This window comes from Lissotriton helveticus, chromosome 3_2 (genome assembly GCF_964261635.1).
Source record: "Lissotriton helveticus chromosome 3_2, aLisHel1.1, whole genome shotgun sequence".
NCBI lineage: Eukaryota > Metazoa > Chordata > Amphibia > Caudata > Salamandridae > Lissotriton > Lissotriton helveticus.
The window spans coordinates 127,898,030-127,920,548 of record NC_136062.1 but is presented as its reverse complement, the minus strand read 5'-3'; the positions used below and the strand labels follow the sequence as shown (position 1 = coordinate 127,920,548).

The following is a 22,519-nucleotide window of genomic DNA, read 5'->3' as shown; positions in this document are numbered from 1 at the left end:
ATTCCTATGGTAGTCAGGTGGGGCTAGGAAAACAGGTGGCAGTAGGAAGGCAATGTAACAGGTTCCCTCCCAATCGAGGGGCAGACGAACATATGCGGTTTGACCACAAACAAAATAAGAATGACGTGAAGCTTTAAAAATAGATTTCCCACTGTCACCATACTTGATAACAGTAGTACATTCACTATGTCCTACGTGTACAGAACCATAACTACGGACACATAATTCGCCTTTGACTGGTAGTACTGAAATAGCAGGTGAGTCTGGAGTAGTATCAGACTGAACATTCAGGACCATGAAATTCGACGAATAATTACCTAAATTATAAACTTCATTTTCTAGATCTAAACCTGTTCTGTGGGGGAAACCTTGCTTATCTGGAAAACATGTACTGTTAAGAAAAGACATATCTGTTGCGGATGACGTTAACGTGGACCATGCTCCACACGAACCATTATGTGAAAAAGGATAAGGAAAGAGTGGCAGAACTCCCTTCGGTGTCTGGAAAGGGGGGAGTCGACCACACACCCAACAATTAGTGGCATTGCTGGTCTGGTGTGAGTAATGTAACATACGGATAAATGAGTTGTTGCGCATAGCGAGGCGGTAAGAATATTCGTGAGGAGGCAGATCACTAAACGTGTGCTCTACTGTAGCATTAGCAGACATATTTACATGAGGAACTGGAAAATACAGATAGAACGCATAGCTGATGCAGGAAATCATAATGCTGATGAATAATATGAAACTTAGAAAAACGATACATCTGATTGAACTTTGACTGACTCTCTCACTATGGGGGTCTATTTTATACATGTCAGAAACAGTCTAACCGTTTCACCTAGGGGAGGACTTATACAATCAAACTGACTGACTTATTTTGCTAGACCTGAGCTTTAACTTATACTCCTGTTGCGGAGTTTTCTCTAACAAGGGAGGGGTTGTAGTAATGTCTTTTGCGGGACAGTCCTTTAAAACAATGTTTTGGCAGTCTTTAGAATCTTGGGAATCCTTGGAAATGTTCTTGGAGACTGGTTTCAATCCATTGAAAAGTTTTACATGAGAAAGATGGACCCACCCCTTCCTGCCTTCCAGCTTGACGGCAGTACGGGTGGTCAAGAGGACCTGACGCGGCTCTTTCCAACGAGGCTCCAGCGGACTTGATCTGTCAAAATTTCGGACCATCACAAGGGAACCTGGAACGATTTCATGCGGTGCCACCTCGGTGTTGTCTGGAAAGGCGGCAGCAACCTGTGAACGACATGAGTTGAGGGCAGACATCAAGGAAGCTAGGTAATCTGTCAACATATTACATGAAACATCGGTAATACTTCGGGGTCTAGAAGTACCCCACATGTTAGGGGGGCGGCCGAATACGACCTCATACGGGGACAGACCTGATCTGGAATGTGCGACCATGCGCATATAAAACAAAGCGACTGGCAGAGCTACTAGCCAGTCCACACCTTTTTCTTTACAAACTTTGGCAATACGGATTTTCAGGGTCTGATTATGTCTCTCGACTAGACCGGCTGCTTCAGGATGGCGTACACAATGGAACTTCCACTGGTACCCTAACAACAGGGAAACGTGCTTCATTAACTCTGAGGAGAATGGCTGACCGTTATCAGAATATACGACTCTAGGGAGTCCATATCTAGGGAAAAATTCACGAACCAACTGTTTGGCAGTGGTCGCGGCTGTGTAATCTGGGACTGGATATGCTTCTGTCCACCTGGACAAAGCGCATACTACTACAAGGACATACTTGAAACCTCGACATCGCTCCATCTGAATATAATCCATCTGGAGGACCTCAAAAGGGTGGTCAGGGGGCTGGAAACCACCTTGTTCCACCGAGACACTTTTACCTGGATTAAACTGACAACATATCATACAGGTACGGACTTTCTGTTTGGCTGCAGCTCGTAAATGCTTATTGAACCAAATATTCTGGATACTGTCTAACATAGCTTTTTCTCCTAAATGTGCTGGACTATGTGCGGTATTGATAATGACTTGAACCATAGAGTCGGGGAGAAACCATGTGGCTCTACCCTTCGTTAACCATCCTTGATCTGTCTGGACCCCTCCTTGTTCAGACCATTTCTTGATTTCTTCGGGAGTAGCATGTAACTGGATATCTATGACATCTTGAGTAGGGTCCTTAACTGTCATGCATGTAGTCGGATCTGGAGTATGTGTCATGTTAACTGGAATGTCTGGAGTCTGTGCTGTAAGCTTGGCTGTGCGATCTGCTAGATCATTACCTTGGGAAATAATGTCAGTAATTTTCGTATGTGCTTTGCATTTCATGATAGCAATGGATGTCGGTAAATGTATGGCATCTAACAGGGCTTGAATAAGGAGACCATGCTGAATCTTGGTTCCATGAGAAGTCATGAAACCTCTCTCCTGCCAGAGCACTCCGAAGTCGTGTACAACTCCAAATGCGTAACGTGAATCTGTGTAAACATTAACTTTCAGGTTCTTGGCGTGTATACAGGCTTGTGTCAGAGCGACTAGCTCTGCTGCTTGAGCGGACAGGGTATCAATACGGTGTGTTTCAATAACTTCAGTGTCAGTAGTTACTGCATACGCGGCGACTAGTTCTCCTGTACTAGTTCTCATACATGAACCATCCACATAGAGTGTCAGATCGGGATCTGGTAACGGAATGTCTGTCAGGTCTTGTCTTGGCTTTGTCGTAATGTTAATTACTTCCACACAGTCATGTGGGTCAGAATTTGAACTAACTGATGGTAACAGTGTAGCAGGATTCAGGACGTTGCAGCGTCTAATTTCTATGTGTGGCTGGAACAGTGTCAATTCATAACCTGTTAAACGTGCAATTGTCAAGTGCTGAGTTTGTGTTCGGTTCAAAAGAACTTCCACGGAATGTGGGACTTGTACTGTCAGGGAATGTCCTAAAACTATGGAATCACTTTGTCTGATAGCTAGTGCTGTGGCTGCAACTGACTTGAGGCACACAGGCAACGCCTGGGCGACTGGATCTAATGTGCTAGAAAAATAAGCACAGGGCTTGTATTGTCCTGCTTGATCTTGTGTAAGAACAGATAATGCTGTACCTTCACGTTCAGTAACGAAAAGTGTAAAAGGCTTACTGTAGTTCGGTGTAGCTAGAACTGGAGCTTGGCATAGGGCTTTCTTTAACTCGTTGAAACTAAGTGTATGTTCAGATGTCCAAGGGAGGACAGTCGATACGGCTGCCTCCTGTGTCGTTAACTGTATCAGTGGCTTGGCTAGAAATGCATACTGGGGAATCCATTGTCTACAATAAGAAGTAAGGCCGATAAAGGCACGTACCTCCTTCTGGGTTCTGGGCTGGGGAAGACTCGCTATTAACTGGATACGGTCGGGTGTCAACTGCCTACCCCTCTTGGACAGCAAGTGTCCTAAGTATACCACTTGCTGGACACAGAATTGAAGCTTCGAAGGTGACACCTTGTGCCCCATCTCGGCTAGGAAATACAATACTGTAAGTGACGCTCGCTCGCAAGCACGTTCAGAACGGGCTGTGATCAGTAGATCATCGACATACTGGAGCAGGGCAGTGTCAGTTGGCATATGAATGTTGTCTAGTTGTCTCTTGAGTGCTTGACTGTAAATACTAGGGCTTTCTGTGAAACCTTGAGGAGCGCGTGTGAACATATAGCTCCTTCCATTAAAACAAAATCCGAAAAGAAACTGGCTGTCTGGATGAATTGGAACACTAAAAAATGCATTCTTGAGGTCTATGACAGTGAAGAACGTGGCTTCAGAATCAATGGCTGTTAATAGGGAAGAGATATCTGGGACTACTGGGTACTGAGGAATAATACATTTATTAAGCTCTCGTAAATCAATCACTAATCGATATACTGGGGGTGCATTTGGATCAGTACGTTTCATGACTGGAATGATCGGAGAATTACATACATTGGAGTCAGTTTCTACAACTACTCCTTGAGCCATGAGCTCGTCAATAATTTTGGATAAGGCTGCTACAGCCTCAGGTGGCAATCTGTACTGTCTGATTCGTGGTAACACTACACCTGGCTTGAGAGTCACACGATAGGGTGTGATTTGCATATAACCTACATCAGTTGGACCTTGCGCCCATAAATGCTGCGGAACTTTAGACAATCTCGAATCAAAATCTCGTAGTACATAGTGACCCTTGAAGTCACGTAGGAACAGACGTATTCCCTCTGGGGAACAGCAAATGACTGCACCTAACTCTTTCAGTGTCTTAATGCCTAACAGATTTTCTGGACATGACTTAGTAAGTAACAGATCAGTAGTGCGGGACAATGGACCTACTTCTAGAGTAACTGGCTTAGATATCTCATTAACTATTGGCTTTCCTGAAAATCCAAGGGAAACATTTCTTGAGCCTGAGAGCGGAGCCCCTGGAACTTCGGCATGACTAATTGTGGTCCTACTTGCCCCTGTATCGATCAAAAACTTTCTGTCTTTCCCTAATACTTGACTGTGAACATAGGGACCTTCTTGATCTACAGGTATCTCGATGAGAGGCAAGCCTACCTCCCTCTCTAGGCTGTTTCATGAATATGGCTGGTACTCTGGATACTCAGACTGTGCATACTGGTACATCTGTGATGTGACATGCTGTGTTGCAGCAATAGGCTGCGGTACTGTAACTGTCTGTTGTGCATTCTGTGACTGAGGAGTCTGTGAAACTTGTTCTTGTCTCGGCGGACGTGGTCTTTCTTTAGTCTTTCCAGTAGCTATGTTGTGTTTCAGAACTGCACACTTGTTTATAAAATGACCTGGCTGTTTACAATAATTGCAGTTCCCTTTAATGGGAGCTGCAGGATGACTGACTTGATTCGGACCCCTCTTCTGACTGTCTTGAGGAACAGATTGTGCAACCAGCACTTTCATTTTCGTGTCTTTCATACGTTTTCTCTCGTGTTCTTGCTCTTCCCTGATTCTATTCTGGTGATACTGAAGCATCTGGAGCATCTGGGACGGAGTATTTGCTTGCCAGGTGCTTTCGACTTTCAAGACTCGATTTTTAATTTGTGGACTTGAATTCTCGACTAATTTAGTAACGAAAAGGTGAGGGTATGACTCACTACTTGTCTTGAGACCACTGTTAATACTGAAACATTTTTCAAACCTAGAATAAAAATCACTAATATCTTCATCTTGTTTCTGTTTACAGGCTGAGATTGCATCCCAGTCTTCTTTTCTCGTTGTCAATAATCTGGGTAAAACTTGAATCAATAATTCTGGTAATTCTTTACATTTATCTCCAAGACCGGTACCTGGTACTCGTGCCTTGTCTTCAGCTTCTAGAGCTGTCCAATCGATCTTTTTCTCTCCCACCTCCCATTCTTTTTCCTTTAACTTTTCATACACCCCTGCGGGTAACAGGACCTTTAACATTTTAATGATATCTGGGTAAGTGTATTCTCCCATACGGAGCATGTCTTTTAATTCTCGATGGAACCCCGCTGGATCTTTGTCATGACAGGGAATTAATTTCTTCATTTCAAGAAGTTCCATCTTTGATATTGGAGTGTATACAAACACTCGTTGCATTTCGCCACCCGTCCCTCTGACTGGGTGGACTTCTCGTAACGGATTCTGTCTGTCTATGTAAAACGGTTTACTTTCTGGGGGTGAGACATGAACAAAATGCGGGTTCAAGAACGTTCTATATTTGTGGCGCTGTTCTAGAATTACACTAATTAAATCGGTACCTAGACCTCTCCATTTGTACTGGAGTAACTCGTTCAGAATATCATGTAACGGACCTGGATCAGAGTGTTGACCCTCATACAGAGTAATGAGGTGCTGAATCATATACATACCCACCAGTCGTTGCTCGGCTGGGGGCAGTTTCAGAAACATTTGTGCCACTATTTCGTCTGGAAAAGTGGTAGAATCAGTAATCCATCGGACTGCTGATCGGGCTAGTTCTTGTTCATGCATAGTACTTAACTCACTGTAACCGACTCGTGATTTCAAAATGTGATCGGTAGCTTGAAATACTTGTTCTAGAGAACCTTGTTCTGGTGCTGAATGATGAAAAATAGACTTGGGTTCTAGGCGTAAATGGCGATCTGGAAATCTAGATTTTCCTACATACGCTATTCTGGCGGGATTCTCGTCGTCTACCTCTTCAGTATCAGAGTTACTTTCTTTCTCACTTACTTGTGCTGCTTTACGTTGTTCGTGTATCTTTATTATCTCTTTACGGATTTTCTTGTACATACTCTCCATAGCACCGACGGTCTTGTGCTTACCCTCGGCTATATTATCACTCCACCTTGTCAGGATTCTCATTTCGGCGGAATCTTTAGACGGGTAATCTTGTTCTCTTATTAGACAATTGATCAGGAACTTTAATATCATGAGCTGGATCTCGGCTTTCCTTTGAGACATAGTCTCGCTAATACTTTCTGGATCATCCCCTGTACGGATGAAACGATATATTCTGTCTAGATCTTCTTTCATATTCGGTAAGGTGACTAGATACTCGGCCACCTTTCTTACGCGGAATGAATATAAAACCATATTATCCTCGCCTGGGACTGGATCATAGCAACATTCGGCAAGGGATTTTCTTATTTCTGCAACAGACTGATACCTAGGCGTACGCTGTAATGCTTGTGCATGTAATTCGGCTAACGTTAAACGCTTGTGTGGCGGCGGGGTTTGAGGAGGACCTCCTCCTGCGGCCCCTAAACTGGAGTCATCGACGGACATTCTTCGTGGCGGAGCGGGAAGTTGAAATGCTGGCTGGACCGGGGGTACCGTAGCAGGTACTCCGGTGTCTGGAAGAGCGGGAAGTGCCTGATTTATAGGGACTGGCGGAGCGCGAACAGAATTTGCATATTCGGGGACTGTGTCGTCCAAATAGGACGAAATAAAAATATCAGCTGCGGTCGGTTTGTGACGTAGCTTGGTCGGAACTAATGGTGGCGGGAAATTACTGGATGCCTCTGGGGTCGCTTTTGGCAAGCCCTCGGCAAGAAGAGGATACATACCCTTAATGAGGGCATGCCTCTGTCTGTCTAACTGTTCGGCTTTGACTTGTTCACCTATCTCGATTAATTCTCTTTCTTGGGCTCGTCCTTGGGATTCTCTACTTAACTCTGACTTTCTGACTTCCTTTTCCGTTCTTTTATGCGCTTCTTTACGCCATAACTCGATGGCATCTTTCTGTGACTGTCTGGCTTTCTTTTTCCATAATGCTTCTTCTACTCGCATGATACATTCGGCATCCCATGTACCCGATACGGGCCATCTATACTTTTCTTCTAACTGTTTGGTATACTCTACCCATAAATCTAGATATAATATGGCGCTTATGCCATGTTTCTGATACATAAAGTGACCTGGACTGTCCCTAGGCGGAACAGGAACTGCTGCTTCCAGCAGACCCTTTCTAGTTTTTAACTGACGTAACTTGGAAAATATAGGCATGACTGAACTGTAATCTGGACACAATACAATATACAATGAAAACACGAAATCACATCACACTCATACCACAACATTAAAATACATAAAGAACATTATAAATAACAGTTCGAACAGAATATTACCTGAAATACTGAGAACAGAAATACAAGAATTTTCTCGAGAACGGAACAGACTAGAGTTACTAGATGCACTGCTATAACAGTACGGAACATACCGGTCCCATAAAGGGACACATCAAGACCCGTATCCACCTAGGTGAACACTTCGTTTGTGAGTCTGGGCACCACCAACCCACGGACCAGGAGTCAATTTAGATTGGTCCTGTCTAGATACTACCCCAGCAATGGTACTCACCGGGCAGCACGGAACGGAAGGCCTCGGACTGGACTGGATTTCTACGACGACGAACTTCGGACTTCAGTTACGGGTGGGCCTCCGGATACCTCGGACCTTGGACTCTCGGCTTGGGCTCTGGTCGGGACTCGCCGCGTTCCTCCACCGTCTCGTTCGGATGCTGGACCGCCTCCTCCGTCTCCTCCGTGGGCCTGAGGGATACTTGGAGCAGAAATATCTGCCAGTGCACGGTATGGTTCCGTCACGACTGCAGAGGGTCAGGGGGTCGGCGTGGCTTCACCGACGCGTGGGGAAAGGGCAAGTCCCTATTCGGGCGCCATTATGTGGTAAATAAATAAATATTACCCTATTTTTGACTAGGCATATAGCATAACAGATAGCTCAATAAATAAGAGTCAAGATTCGAGGTAGTAGGAGTTTCTGCAGGTTTATTACAGCATAAGGACAGGATCAGGACAACCTGCATAGGAATAGGACAATAAGGCCCGGCAGCTGCCGGGGCTGGGTCTGGGATGAGCGCGCTAATATTCAATAACAAAACACAGGCATATATACATAGCGCGAACACATAGCATTACATTGCAGTAGGCGTAGCAGTGGGTGGAGCAGAAGGCGTGACGCGTAGCAGTCGCAAGAGATAACAGTAAAAGTAGGTGTAACTGGGCGTGTACATAGACATGTGGTGCAAAAGTAACAGAATATGTCATGAATGGGCGGAATCATTGGAGGGGGCTACCTAAGGAGCCGGGACCTCTAACCTAATGGTGCGCGTAAACTGGCAATGACGTATTACTAGGAGAAGCTGGGGGCTATGAACTCTGTGCTAGGAGCAGAGACTAGAGTCTGGAGGGTCGGAGCGACATGTACCTAAACCCTATCTAGTATCTGATGTTTAGGGAACAGGTTGATATAAACTAGAAGTCATGAGGGGAAAAGCTAACTTGATTCTAAGACTGGACCATGCATTATTCTACATGTAGTGCGTGATGAAGAATATTAAATGACCATTTAAATACAGTATTTCTCTAACGTGGAGACGAGAAGGCTAGACAATGACGGAAACTATTGATGCAGTTCAGTAGCTTAGGAATGCAAAGAAGGAGGACTGAACTGATAACTGGAACTATAACATACTTTTGGCAGACTCAGAGGCAGAGCCAAGCTGCACCGGGCACTGCGAGGCAGGAAGTAAGTGAAGGGTCGAGGATACAGGTGGGGGCTGTATCGCTCCTCAGCGAGGCTTTCAGGAGACAGGAGCTGAATCTGATGTCCGGGCCCTGTTGAGGCCTGGAAATGGGGACTTTATAATGGAATAACGTGCACACTGAGAAAACGTGGCAACGTAACTTTACATAGGCCTGATATTCGTAGTATTCACGAGGACTGGAAACTGACATACCAGAGGTGGACACAACTGTAATTGCGTCATTAATCAGACATGGGGAATAACATATGCATATTGGTCATGCACACATAACATATGATGGATGAGGCGTAGGGACACAGAACATGGCAAAATTTACTTTTCCACACTATGATACCAAGAGCTTAATGGGAAAGTGAATTAATGTCTGCGCTACCATATGGACATAAACACTCCACATATGGGTAGCGCAGCTAATTGCCCACTAGTAAACAGTGATGTTTTCTTAAGCTTGAGAACTAGTTCTAGTAGAGTAGTAGAACATTTTCTCTTTGACAGTTTATGTATGCCCTATAGGCATTATAGTAGGAAACACATCAGCTTATGAAGAACTGGACTGCGTTCCCACAAGGAAGTAGGATTTTGATACAGGTCTTAAAGTTTACATGATGTGCAACTGAGTAGAAGTAAACTTTCAACCTGATAAATGAAACAGCAACGAGTAGGAGAGTAGCTGATCATGAAGGTACTAGGGAGGATAAGACAAGCAGCTGGTTAAAGCAATAGTGCTGTTTATCTAGGTACTGGAATGTCAACTAGGCCTCTTAGGGTAAGTGTGTTTCTCTTGTTAATTCCCGAAGACTATTTAGACCCGGCTGTAGCTAAATCCGTGAAACAGAATTAAACCAAGTTTGGCAGAAAGCTAACTTTTGGTCTGCAGATTGTACTTTTTGTTATTTGGTGTAAATTTGTTCCGTCATTGCTGAAAAATTTAAGGAAATGCAAATTTGCATATTTGAGAAAGCGGCTAATTCATGAATAATAATGAGCTCGTGCAGAAAGCTGTAGAGCTCCGATTGGCTGCCAACACTTCAACCAGGAGTTTTTGGCAGCTGATGCAGAGTTCCCCCCCGAAAAACGTGAAAGAAAGATAAGAGGGCAGGATAGTAATACCCTGACACCCAAGCTTTGGGACCAAAAAAGCATTGGCCATGTACTAGGGACACACCTCCTTAATTTAATTAAAGGCGAGAGGTGCACGTGGCCCCCTCTAGGAGCATGCTATGCCCCGGGGACCACCACCACTGTTGGGCTAATGTTAAAATGATGATTCAGAAAAGGGGGTGGTGATGAACAGAGTGTCTGAATTAAGCAGACCACTCTTACCCAGTCCAAAGATCAGGGCTTGATCCATCACCGTTATTTAGCTCACTGCCCCATCCCAGCTCAGAACCTGGCTATATGCAAATTAGTCTGTCCCTGGCCCAGTGCATCATGGCAACAGGGCAGACCAAACTACCAAGCCAATTCTTCACCAGAAAGGAGACAAGCTTCCGGGGACCGGTTTCTGCCATTTCAGGCGTCGTCGGCCCGGCTTGCTTGAATCCTGATGGAGCAGTGAGCAAGTTAGCGTGGAAGGGTATACTCAGATGTGAGTCCCTTGCTCATTGCACCACCAGGATTCAAGCAAGCCGGGCCTACGACGCCTGAAATGGCAGAAACCGGTCCCCGGAAGCTTGTTTCCTTCCCAGTGTAAGAATTGGCTTGGTAGTTTGGTTTGCCCTGTTCCCATCATGCACTGGGACAGGAACAGACTAATTTGCATATAGCCATGTTCTGAACTGGGATGGTGCAGTGAGCTAAAAAACGGTGTTGGATCTAGCCCTGATCTCTTGACTGGGTGAGAGTATTCTGCTTAATTCAGGAACTCTGTCCATCACCACCCCTTGTTGTTAAATGTTAAAATGATGGCAGGGGGCCACGCGGCCCCCACCAGGAACCACTACCTCCCTGAGACTAAAAATAAAACGAATTCGCGGAGGGGTGTCCAACCTGCTTCCCCAGCTTGGAGGTCGACCGTTCTAGCTGAAAGGCTACATCCTCTCCCTATTTTAATATTTAATAATGTATATTTTTTTTTATAAGTAGGTTGGACTTTATTTATCAAACTTCAGAAAAATCTTATATATTTTAATTAAAATTGTATTTAAAATGAAGCTAAAAGTAGTTTAGCATATTTTCTATTTTGTTGTGTATGGAAAATAAATGTATAACATTATTTTACAATAATATTTAACAAATACATTCAGGAATTATTTATTTATCTTGAGATTTATTAAGCACAGGCTCACCGACATCGATGGTAAATCTGATCAAGGAGATGGGGAGATATAAGTACTACAATTGTTCGTTGGAATAGATACAGAGAATTGATCAGAATAGTTCACTATTGTCAATGCAAATAGGTGAAACATTACCATCACTCAAATCAGTCTGCAATATTATTCTCCCCAATATTTATTGCAGCACCCTGCAACTTATTACATTGTAGCTTTTAGTGTTTAGTAATGAAGTCAGAAATTGACTTTGCCAATGGTGATGGCGCAGACAGTCTAGTCCTAAAGAGCCTAATTCCATATACGTAATCTCACCAAAATGTCCACGTTATCTTTAGGAGCTTTGCTGTTTTTCTTTTTTGTTGATCCTATCTTCGCCCCTGGTGTTAAATATGAAGGGAAGCCATAGGTATAATATGGTTTATTCTTAATCACTCTCAAATAATTAACTTAAAAATGTACTACTGAAAATAAACCCCTCAATTTTCGAATACTAAAAAAAAGTGATTTCTAGCTAACAATTTCAAAGTCAAACATCCGATTAATCACTACTAAACAAACAAAAAAAATAGAAAATAAGCGCCGTTGCACCAACTACATCTGGCCAGCGTCCGCTTATTTAAATGCAACCATCACAACTTCACTACAAAACAAGTGGGGTATGTTGCTTATCAAGAACTCAAGTTTTCTTTTTTCAACTTCCACCGATTTTTTTTTTTTTTTACATTCCACTGGGACAGTTTTAATATCTGCTAGCCCATCAACAGCAACTCCTGAGCAAACAGTACAGATTTGGTATCCATGCCACTGGCACCCTCTATACTCATGGCTCCCTGAGATTGAGGAATGACAACAGTCACCTGCAGGTTGTAGGTAGCAGGTAGCAGCATGGTTAAACCTGTGGCAGTGGCGTAAAGGCATACGTGAAGTACCGATCCAGCAAAGTTAGCAGCAATATTCTGTCGCCAGCTTAGCCCTGCCACAGGCACACAGCAACAAGAAGAATCAACGTGCTGTGTTATCCTAAGTCGACTCTATCCAGCATCTCAAATGTTGGACAACAGGACTGCACAACGTCAACAGCACTGACCGCGAGCAACTCAAAAATATAACAAAGCTGACATGCTGAACTGAACATAGCTTAAAGCAGGAGGGAGGGGCATAACGCTTGGAACAGTGTTGGAAATAATTTTCTAGTGTACTAACAGATCCAGATACTTCAGCAATTCAAGTAGCAGCTATCCCTCATTCTTCCTTTCTTTCACTTTCCATGTACACATTGAACTATCTATAATGCGTAAGATACAACCCTCAAACTGCAGGATACACACTCAACTTGGGCTTAATAGAAACCAAAGGTGTTTTCTGTGTACACTACAACGCAGAATGCAGTACATGATACCACCTACACTGTAAATTTCTCCAAGGGACTGGTTTTAGAATGTTGGTGCAAGTGGTTGGTAAATGCAACACAAAACTGCAATGAGAAATATTTTGTGAATACCCAAATTTAAAGCACACCTCTAAAAACTCCTGCTCTATGTTTGCATAGAGCTCATAGGATCACCTTCACATCAGGAAACTGTTCAAAGCACTTTAACTTTCACGACTGCAGTAAACTGCTCTGTAATACTTATATGTAATGCCTGTACATTCATGGACAGATAGTTGCTTAATCTAAACTGTGTACAGAACAAGACATGTTAAACAATGAGTGTGTATAGACACTTTGCATTTTTCAGTCTGACTGCGCAGACCTGAATTTAACAGCTAGAGATTATTTCAGTGGTCATTTCTATTTACTGTTTATATTTCTGCAGTTGGGTTCTCCTAAGGTCACAGACTCTTTAAACAATTTCCCATATCTAGTGCAACCTCCTCCCTAACGAGATTGGTACAGTTTTACTAAAACTAAACTGAATTAAAACGTATACAGTTACTTCATCTTAGGCAACAGTCATCATTTCTGGCAAGGCTTTTCCAGTATATAAAATATCAACCAGGAACATTTGCCCTCAAAATTATCCCCAGCTGTTGCCGTCAGCTATTTGCTTCTCTTGTTAGTATTTACATTTCTTTTACTAACGAAATAAGCCTACATACCTCACGTACTCTAGCCATCGAGCATTCTCTAATAAAGACAGCCATTTCTCTTCCGTTTCATCAAATGGTTCTGAAAAAGAGTAAATGTGAACATCAAGTCACCAATAACCATTTAAAATAGAAATCAGGAAAGGGGAGTCATGGTCGATGAGTTATGGCTACGAGAAAAACATTTAATCTGACATGAAATGTACTTTAATTTGGGGAAATCAATTATATTTAGGTTACATTACATAATCAACCAAATTTCTAGTGAAATTCAAACGCTTCCAAAATAAATACGCACATTTAAGTAATATGCCAGTGATTTTTGGTCATGTTTGTAGGCTTGCCTATTTCACAGAAGCAAACCATGTAACCAGGCAGCAATTTAACTAATAAACCCAAGAGGTTCTACCATCTAATCTGTGTAAGGTAAATTCCTGAGCATTGATTACAGAAAGGTTACTCAATATAATTTCTCACTGAAGCATTGTGCTTTTAACTGATCTCCTACAGTTATTATTAATGACAAGCTGATGGAAATTACGTTATAATAAAGCAATATATCTGTGATAATAAAGTATTTGTAGCATCCAAATGACAAAAAACAGATCACCCCAGACAAACCATGCCATTACTTTTGCAATGTACATCACATGTGCATTACGGCAGGATTTTTCCTCGTCAAGTAATACCAAACATGTCACTGCGCTTGCTTGAAAAAAGAAGGTTTCTCAAAACGCCCCTACTTATGGCACTTTCTGGAACTTGAAGAATTTTAGGTCTGATGAATACATGGCGGAAATCTGGATGGATTGAATCTGGTACAGCTGGTAACATTGAGTTTTCTTTTAATAAACTTAATAAGATGCCAGAGAAGAGGGCATCTCCATGCCTGCAGAGGCATCATCTCCAAACGATGCACCAGCTCTAGGAGCCGTTTCTTGCATGTATGCCATCTGTTCTGTGTAATTTTCCTGCACATAAGAGGCCAATAAACTAGGGCATCCTCATTTGAATCAAGACTCCTAGCAGTAGTAATGTGTGGAAGTGTGAATTGGAGTTCCAACAGCACCCTGGAGAAGTGCAGATCAACAAACTTCATGCGATGTTGTGCCTTTCCTGTAGCAGAGTGGTGATGATTGACTGAATAGGGTGTTTAGGGGGAAGGTGGGAGGAATTCCTACCCACACCTTTACAAGCCATTATAATAAATGAGGTTACCAAGTAGAGGCAAAGGACCTGGGTGTCGATCGGTATAGGAAAACAGTGGTCCTTGACTAATTGTAGCTCAATACCATTAAATGAGTATATAGATATTCATGGCACATGAGAATATTGGCAAAAAAGTTTCCAGGCCACTATCCAAAGACTGATAATGTCATTTTATTCAGTCATGATGGGTTAATTCCAAAAACAAAGTCAACCATATGATATACAATGTTATATCCACGGTTATATTCAAGAGGAAAAAAAAGGAATGTGTCAAAGTTGGTGCTCAAGTGAAAAATAGAAAAGAAAGGAAGGTTTCATCAAGGTAAAAATTCAAATAAGTAATACCATGAGGGATCCAGTATGGATAGAAAGAAGGTCTCCTTTTAGACATTCAGGCCTAACCCTGAAATCACAGTTAAGTACACTACAATTTCTAAGTTGGTTTTCACACAGTGTAACATCATCTGTGATTCGGGTGTAGGGGGTCGGATGTAGAGTGTAGGCCTATTCAGGGGCGTCGACATTTCGACCCTAGTGTATAAGGGAAAGTGGGGTCCTCTGCTGCGGGTCTTCCTCAGGACGGGGGTGGGGGTTATCGCTGCACATAACCAGGTGAGTAACCAAGGTATTGGTTTCAAGTTTCAACAATTATCTGTCCTGTAGTTTCATCAGGTATTGGGAACGTATACCCAGCACCGCTGCGTGGATGAGCGGTCTGGGGGCGTCTGTTTAAAGTCAATTGCTTCGTATTTCTTGTGAGCAGAAGTCTCAGAGTCTGAAAATAGCAGCTCGCCTCATCCGTCGGCCGTCACTCAGCGAGGCCAACGGCTGCGGCGCGCTGCTATTTAGCCATTCTATGAATCAGAAAAAACGAGCAATAATATTCATGTTGCACAGTAGTCACCCAACCTTTTAGCAAAAATAGTTCTACAACCGGTTTCAGATTCTCGAACTGAAGGCAAAGGAGGGGAGGAAACTGAAAAGGAGTTGTGGAAAAGTACTGCATACAGGACAGAGGCAACTTGGTACCTCTGCACTTATATTTCTGGACTGGTGTCTATGTGGAAAGCTAAGACAGCACCTGACATGGAGCAAAATCACCACGGGAGGACATATGAGGGAGCAGGCAGAAAAATGCAACCTGACATAAATACACTTGGTGTCCCACAGGGTAGAGTGAAGAGTAGGAATTTTGAGTTGAAGGCTGGAGAGATCCACATTTGGTTGAGCAATTGCTATTGAAAATGGAGATGCCCTCTTGGTTTTTACAATATTAATGTGGCAAATTCGTGCTTATCTGCGCTCCTGCTATGGAGGGAAGCAGCACACTTGTGATCCACGCTTAATGCTGGGCACAGCAAACACTTGCAGTGAGGGCATGGTGGGAATGACCCTCAAAATGCATTCTATATCTTGTGTATATTTTATGGTTATAATATTGACAAGTTACAAGGTAGACTAGTGTAAATAGCACTTGTTAGAACAGAGGCAGGCAAAAAACCTGATTGCACAGAAGGGTCCTTTATGAGGGAGGTGATGGAATGTATCGACGATGGGGTGCTTACTTCTGAAGTAATTAGCCCCAAAAGCCTCTGTTTTGGTAAATGGTAAACTCACAAAACCTTTCCATTAAGGAGAGGCACAAAGCAGGATATTTCACGCAGTGTGCGATGGTCATGGAACCTCTGGCAACGAACATTAGATGAAAGGTGTACTGGTCGGTGGAGACAAGCATTAGCTCAGACTCTATGTAGTTAAGATATCTCTTTTTCTGGGCTAACCTGAAACATCACTGTTGGTTGGGATTCAAAAGACTGAAAACTTCTCAGAGGTGTAAAGATTAAAGATAAAATCTGAGACACTCTGAACTACTGGTCGTATCACTCACCCCAGCAAATAAGTGAGCTTTGAATAAGATATTCCAGTCCCTTAGTCCTCTTGGACTAGGGGGACCTTGTGCCAGTGTAATGGGAGATAGTGAGACAAAGACTTGAGGTTATTTGGAGCCCTCCATCTCTTTCCCAAAACACCATTCCACTCATGTCCTGCCCAAAAGTAGATGCAAACGACACCAAGGATGGCTTTATACAGAGTGGTTTATTGCCATGGTTTTCTCTCCCTAAAACACACGCATGATATTTGTCTCAGATCTGTAGGGGCAGAATAAATACTCCCCTTAGCCAAATGGGGGATTTTATTATCCCCTCTTAACTAGAGGGTATACCTTTTCAATGGATGTCAGAGCTGCCTCCATCCTTAAACCCTCTTAATGTTTAATGCTGCTCCCCAAAAATTAATTTTGTGTGTTTGTAACATTTTATTCAGAACAAATTAGGACTGCACCATCCAGATTACCTTGATTGTATCTGAATGGCACAACAGACTACATTCACACCTTATTGGACAAATGAGAATCAGCGGCCCTGGTGCTGTTCGACCTCTCTGCCGCCTTCAACCCTGTCCCCCACCACACTCAACCACCTTCAACACATCGGCATCACGAACACCACTCTCAAATGGACGTTATGTTTTCTTTCAGGATGCACCCAGAAAGTCAGGATCCCCCTCTTCACATCACGGCCCAAACACATTTGTGGCATACCTCTAGGTTCATCCATGAGCCCGCCCTCTTCAACATCTACATGACACCACTCGCGGACATCATCCATTCACACGACAAACATCATTTTCTACGCTGACGACACCCAGCTCGTCGTATCACGCTCAGCGGACCCCACCTCAAGTAAAACCAACTTCCAAAACTGTATGAAGAATGTTTCCGCCTGGAAGAGGAACATCTGTCTCGAGCTCAACATAGACAAGACAGAAGTCCTCATCTTCAGCAAGCACACCACCCTCTGGAACGACTACTGGTGGCAGTTGGAACTCGTTCCAACATCTAAAGACCACGGCCGCAACCGCTGTAGCATCCTTGACAGCAAACTTTCCATGAAAGGTCAAGTCAACACCGTCTCCTCAGCCTGCTTTCACACACTCCAAAAGATTTTCAAGTGGCACCCCGCCGACATCAGGAAAACTGTAACACAGGCCCTCCTCACCAGCTGACTAGACTACAGCAACGCACTCTGTGCCGGCACCACCACCACCGAACTTATGCAGAGACTACAGCTGATACAGAACGCAGACTGATCCTCAACTGTTCCTACATCAAACAGCACCTGAAGGACTGCCACTGGCTCTCAGTCCAGAAAAGATGCCTTTTCAAGACACTGACCCATGCTGCCAAGTCCCTCCATAATCAAGGACCCGCCTACATGAACCGCAGCCTGCACTTCCACCATCTAAACAGGAACCTCTGCTTAGCACAACTGGCCATCGCAGAGATACCATGCACACGAAGCAGCCGCACGGGAGGACACTTGTTCACTCACCTCACCACTAAAGCCTGGAATGACCTACCTCTCCAACTCCGCACTGCACCACCACTGAACGCCTTCATGAAGAAACTTCAAGACATGGCTGTTCGAATGAGACCAGCAGTTAGCCCTTTAATACCCCGTGGGGTGATAAGCCGTGAATACAAATACATTAATTGACTGACTGATTGCCAACTTGTGGGGTAAAGAGCAACTGTCATCCAAAACAATGAGGGCTGTTAGAAGGTGGATCACATTTACTCATGGAACGAGTGAGACCAGTTACCCCAAAGCATCATGGAGCTAAGACTGTAAGGAGACAAAAAAGAAATCTAATAGGAACGATTGACTATGTATGGGGACCCTTTATGGATTACACGGCTACAGATATCCAAGGCCCTTTCTAGCCACATCGGAGTATGAACACTACAGAGGCTTTCGTGATCAATACTAAATCCAGGATAAAATGTCTTCCAAACATCTACTGACTGGGCACAGCTCGCTGAGGCAATTCAACTGATTATCGCTTCTATTTTAATTTTAAACTTGACTATACCACCCAAAAACGCTATGGCATCAATATTATAAAAAAGTAAAACATTTAAGCAATTAATCAAGACCAGTCATAATGTGCATTTAACCCATTCAACTGCACTTGTTTTACCCAACTCACTCCCCACATTGCCTTAGCCACACAATTAGGCACATTTCTAATGCCCACTGTCACAGTTAAGGCATGAATGGGAAGTTCGTGTAGCCTTCTCTCTGGTAGTGGAGCATAGGATGTGAATCAAAAGAAAAATGGATAAGGACCACTGTTTTGCTATTAATAGAAATTGCCAGTAGTCAGCTGTGTATTATGACTTAGTATCATATCTGGGAAATGACATTTTCAGATTTGCACGTAATTTTCGGGTTATAAGTCATTTACTCATCCCACATCTCTTTGCAGAATAACAAAGTTAAACATTCCATTTAATTTTTATTTTGGATTGCCGGTCTCTGCAAAGTAATTTTTGCAATCTAGCTATGGACAGCTTCAGCTGTTCGTTGCAGGTATCACTGTACACAATACTACATAATGTAGTCTGCGGATCATCTCCAGTAATCAGAATGGGAGGCTTATTTGTCCACTGAAACCATTGCTCCTTATTCGATGGGTATCTTGCCTCCGCCCCAGTATTTCAGTTTTACTCTTGCTTTTAACTTGCTAATCTCATCCTTTCAATCCATACATCAGTATGCAATTTTTACATTTTTGTTTCAAGTTTAATTTTTGATAAAGCACTCAATGGGATTGCAGGTCATTGCTTTTTACTCTCTTTTCTTTTTCAGGCGTGTGCTCCTTGCCTCAATAGCAAACGCCACTATTCCATCTGTTTTCCTATCCCCAGTGAAAATGTGATGGCAGCTTCCTCTGACACAACCACTGCTGCATCTCAGTTTCGGGTTCTCTCCGCCCACACCTTGTTCTTTCCACCCAATCCTTCCTCTACACTTTTTAGGCCCTCCCTCAGAGTCTCTCCAACTGTGCTTTTAAAACTACGCTGACATTGACAAAGCTAATGACAGTGGCCTGCTATCTGAATTGTTCAAATGCTATTTTCAATACTTTCAAGAGTGCTTCCACGTTGTGTCTACAAGCAATGTGGTGGTTATCAGAAAGCAGTGAAAATAACACTTTCTACACTATGCAAATGTTCGATATGTTGCAGTATAGAAATTCTTTTTTTCCTTTATTGTCAAATTCAAAGTTGCTAGGCCACTGCTATTGGCTTTGTCAATGCCTGTACAATTTTAAAAACATCCGGCACTGGCAAAGCAAATCCAAATAAACATTTTTATATTGGTTTATATGTTGCCTGGTTTAATTACTTAATGGAGAAGATATGGCTCTGCCGCTCGAGGCCTCTGCTGAACATCCTGTGATTCTGGGCAAATCACAATCTTCCTGTGTCTACAAAAACAAAAGCATAAATTGTTCTGTTCCCATGTAAAGCACTTAAATGCCTTTGGGTGAGGTGTGTGTTAACTGCCAAAAATGAAATAAAAATATAAATTTGTGCTAAAAACCAAGGAGAACATTTGAACCAGTTGCCTTTAATGTGGGATGAATTATTTTTACAATGTTGAACATGTGTACTGCGTCATGTTGTTTGTCCCCACATTCATAACTTGTCTTAATTAATTGGTTTCTGTTTTTGAGATTGGAAGTTATACTGTTTCACATACTTCAGGGAAGCCGGAGTCCAATGACGGTATTACTTGAACTAGTACACCTTTACTATAACTCAATCCAAAAATATATATTATATTCCCTACCCCTCCGTACTCCACCTACTTTTCATGAAATTCTTTCTGCAAAGATGGATGACGCACCCTAAAGTTGTTTTTATGAAGACTCTGATTAAATAATCTCCCTGGAATCGAAAACGTTATGAATTTTTCACTTTTGGACTGCTTTAGCTGTACCTTATGTATTGAGGATAAAAGGATAAATAATGAGGGACACCATTATGCCTCTTTTCAACTATTGAATTTGCAGCAGCCGAACAATTATTACCTATTATGAGTTGTTACTGCACCTTCTATCACTTTTTTTCACAACTCACGTGCACTGCCCAGTCAATTCTTTTTTCTTCTTGGAGCACTGATTTAACATTTGAATATATGATAAATAAATTACTTGTTGGACTTTGTGCTGGATATTGCTTAGGATTTAGCACTCAGAGAAGATTTACTAGGACTCTGTATGAGGAAGAAGTGTTTGTGAATAGTTCTGAAATGCCCCTGGGGAGGTGATGAGTATTCCTCTCCCAATTTCCTCCAGAGACTGCACATACAGCTACGGCGATATTTAACGTCGGATTCAAATTAAAACCACGGATTGTCTTCCCTTTGTTTAAACTTCCTTGCACTGACAAGAACCTTTGGATAAAAGAAATTATAGGCAACTTACCAATAACACACAGATGTTTGAGCTTGACAAATGCAGCTTGGATTTCCTGAATAGTTGGTAGATTCTTCTCCAAATCTGATTTGTAAACATCACTTCTTTGTGGGTGACTTCTGGTTATTGCATTACAAATCCTAACATGAAAAGGCAAGTTATTTCTGAATTATACAAAGGTATCTATAATGTGGCAAAAAAGCACAAAACACAATACCATATTACTTTGCAATAATACCACATATTTGTCCTTTTCCTATTGTTCCATTTCACAAGCTACTTTTCCTACCACACAAGGCAAAACAAGCATTTGCAATGCAATAGGTCTCCCATTAGGAAAGTTTGAGCTATTGGTATTGTAAATGACAATTTTTTTATTTATGTGTTGGTTTTGAAAATACCGAAATTAATAGCTTTGTCATTTACAATGCCAATAGTTATAACTTTCGCCAATGTGACACCTATAGCATTTGTAATGCAATATGTGTTGTATTTACATGACTTAGATGTATTGATATTACAAATAACAAAGGCTTTTAATTCTTTTAAATAATTACTACTTAAATAAGTTATTGTAATTCATAATGGCAATAGCTTAAACTTTTGTAACTAACTTTTGTGAAGATTATGTTCAGTGTATTTTATTATGACGAAAATCCAAGAACAGAAGTGAAATATTAACATCTTTTTGTGACATTTGTAATAAAGCTTGAAACATTAAGAGAACATATTTGAACCAGTTGTTGTTGAATGGTTGCACAGATTGATGCTGTGGTGGCGCTGAGTGATGTTGTGGTGGCGACGAGTGATGATGTGGCATTCAGTGATGCTGTGGTAGCACATAGTGATGTTGTGGTGCCCCTGAGTGATGCTGTAGTGGTGCAGAGTGATGCTGTGGTGATGCGATAGATAAAGTGAGTGCGATAGATACATAGAGTGAGTGTGATCGATAGATAGCGTGAGGGAGATAGATAGACAGATAGCGTGAGGGCGATAGACAGACCGATAGATAGAGTGAGTGCGATAGACAGATAGAGTGAGGGCGATAGATAGATAAAGGGTGATAGATAGATAGATCGATAGATAGATATATAGATAGATAAAGGGCAATAAATAGAGTGAGGGCGATATATAGATAGAGTGAGAGGCGATAGATTGATAGAGTGAGGGCGATAGATAAATAGTGTAATTATGTGGCGTGTAATTATGTGGCACTGAGTGGTATTTGGAGTGTATATTGCATTGAGCGCAGTGTAAATATGTAGCATATAATTATGTGGCACTGTGTGGTATTTGGAGTGTATGTTGTATTCAGTAGAGTGTAATTGTGTGATGTGTAATTATGTGGCACTGAGTGGCATTGTGTGGAGAATGTGTTGCATTCAGTAGAGTGTAATTACGTGGTGTGTAATTATGTGGCACGGAGTGGTATTTTGAGTGTATGTTGTGTTGAGCACAGTGTAAATATGTAACATATAATTATGTGGCACTGACTAGCATTTTGAGTATATGTTGTATTCAATAGAGTGTAATTGTGTGGTGTGTAATTATGTGGCACTGAGTGGTATTGTGTGGAGTGTGTGTTGCATTCAGTAGA

The 22,519-nt window shown here is 42.4% G+C and overlaps 1 protein-coding gene across 1 annotated transcript in view; it reads right to left on the bottom strand.

Moving 5' to 3' along the window:
* MTMR10 (myotubularin related protein 10) overlaps positions 1-22,519 on the bottom strand; it is a 434,430-nt gene that overhangs the window by 152,065 nt on the left and 259,846 nt on the right. The window contains exons 10-11 of the mRNA XM_078684918.1: positions 20,932-21,062; positions 13,399-13,468 (exon numbers count right to left, since the gene is read on the bottom strand). Of these exons, the coding sequence (XP_078541044.1) occupies positions 13,399-13,468; positions 20,932-21,062 (201 nt within the window). The remainder of the gene's footprint in view (positions 1-13,398; positions 13,469-20,931; positions 21,063-22,519) is intronic.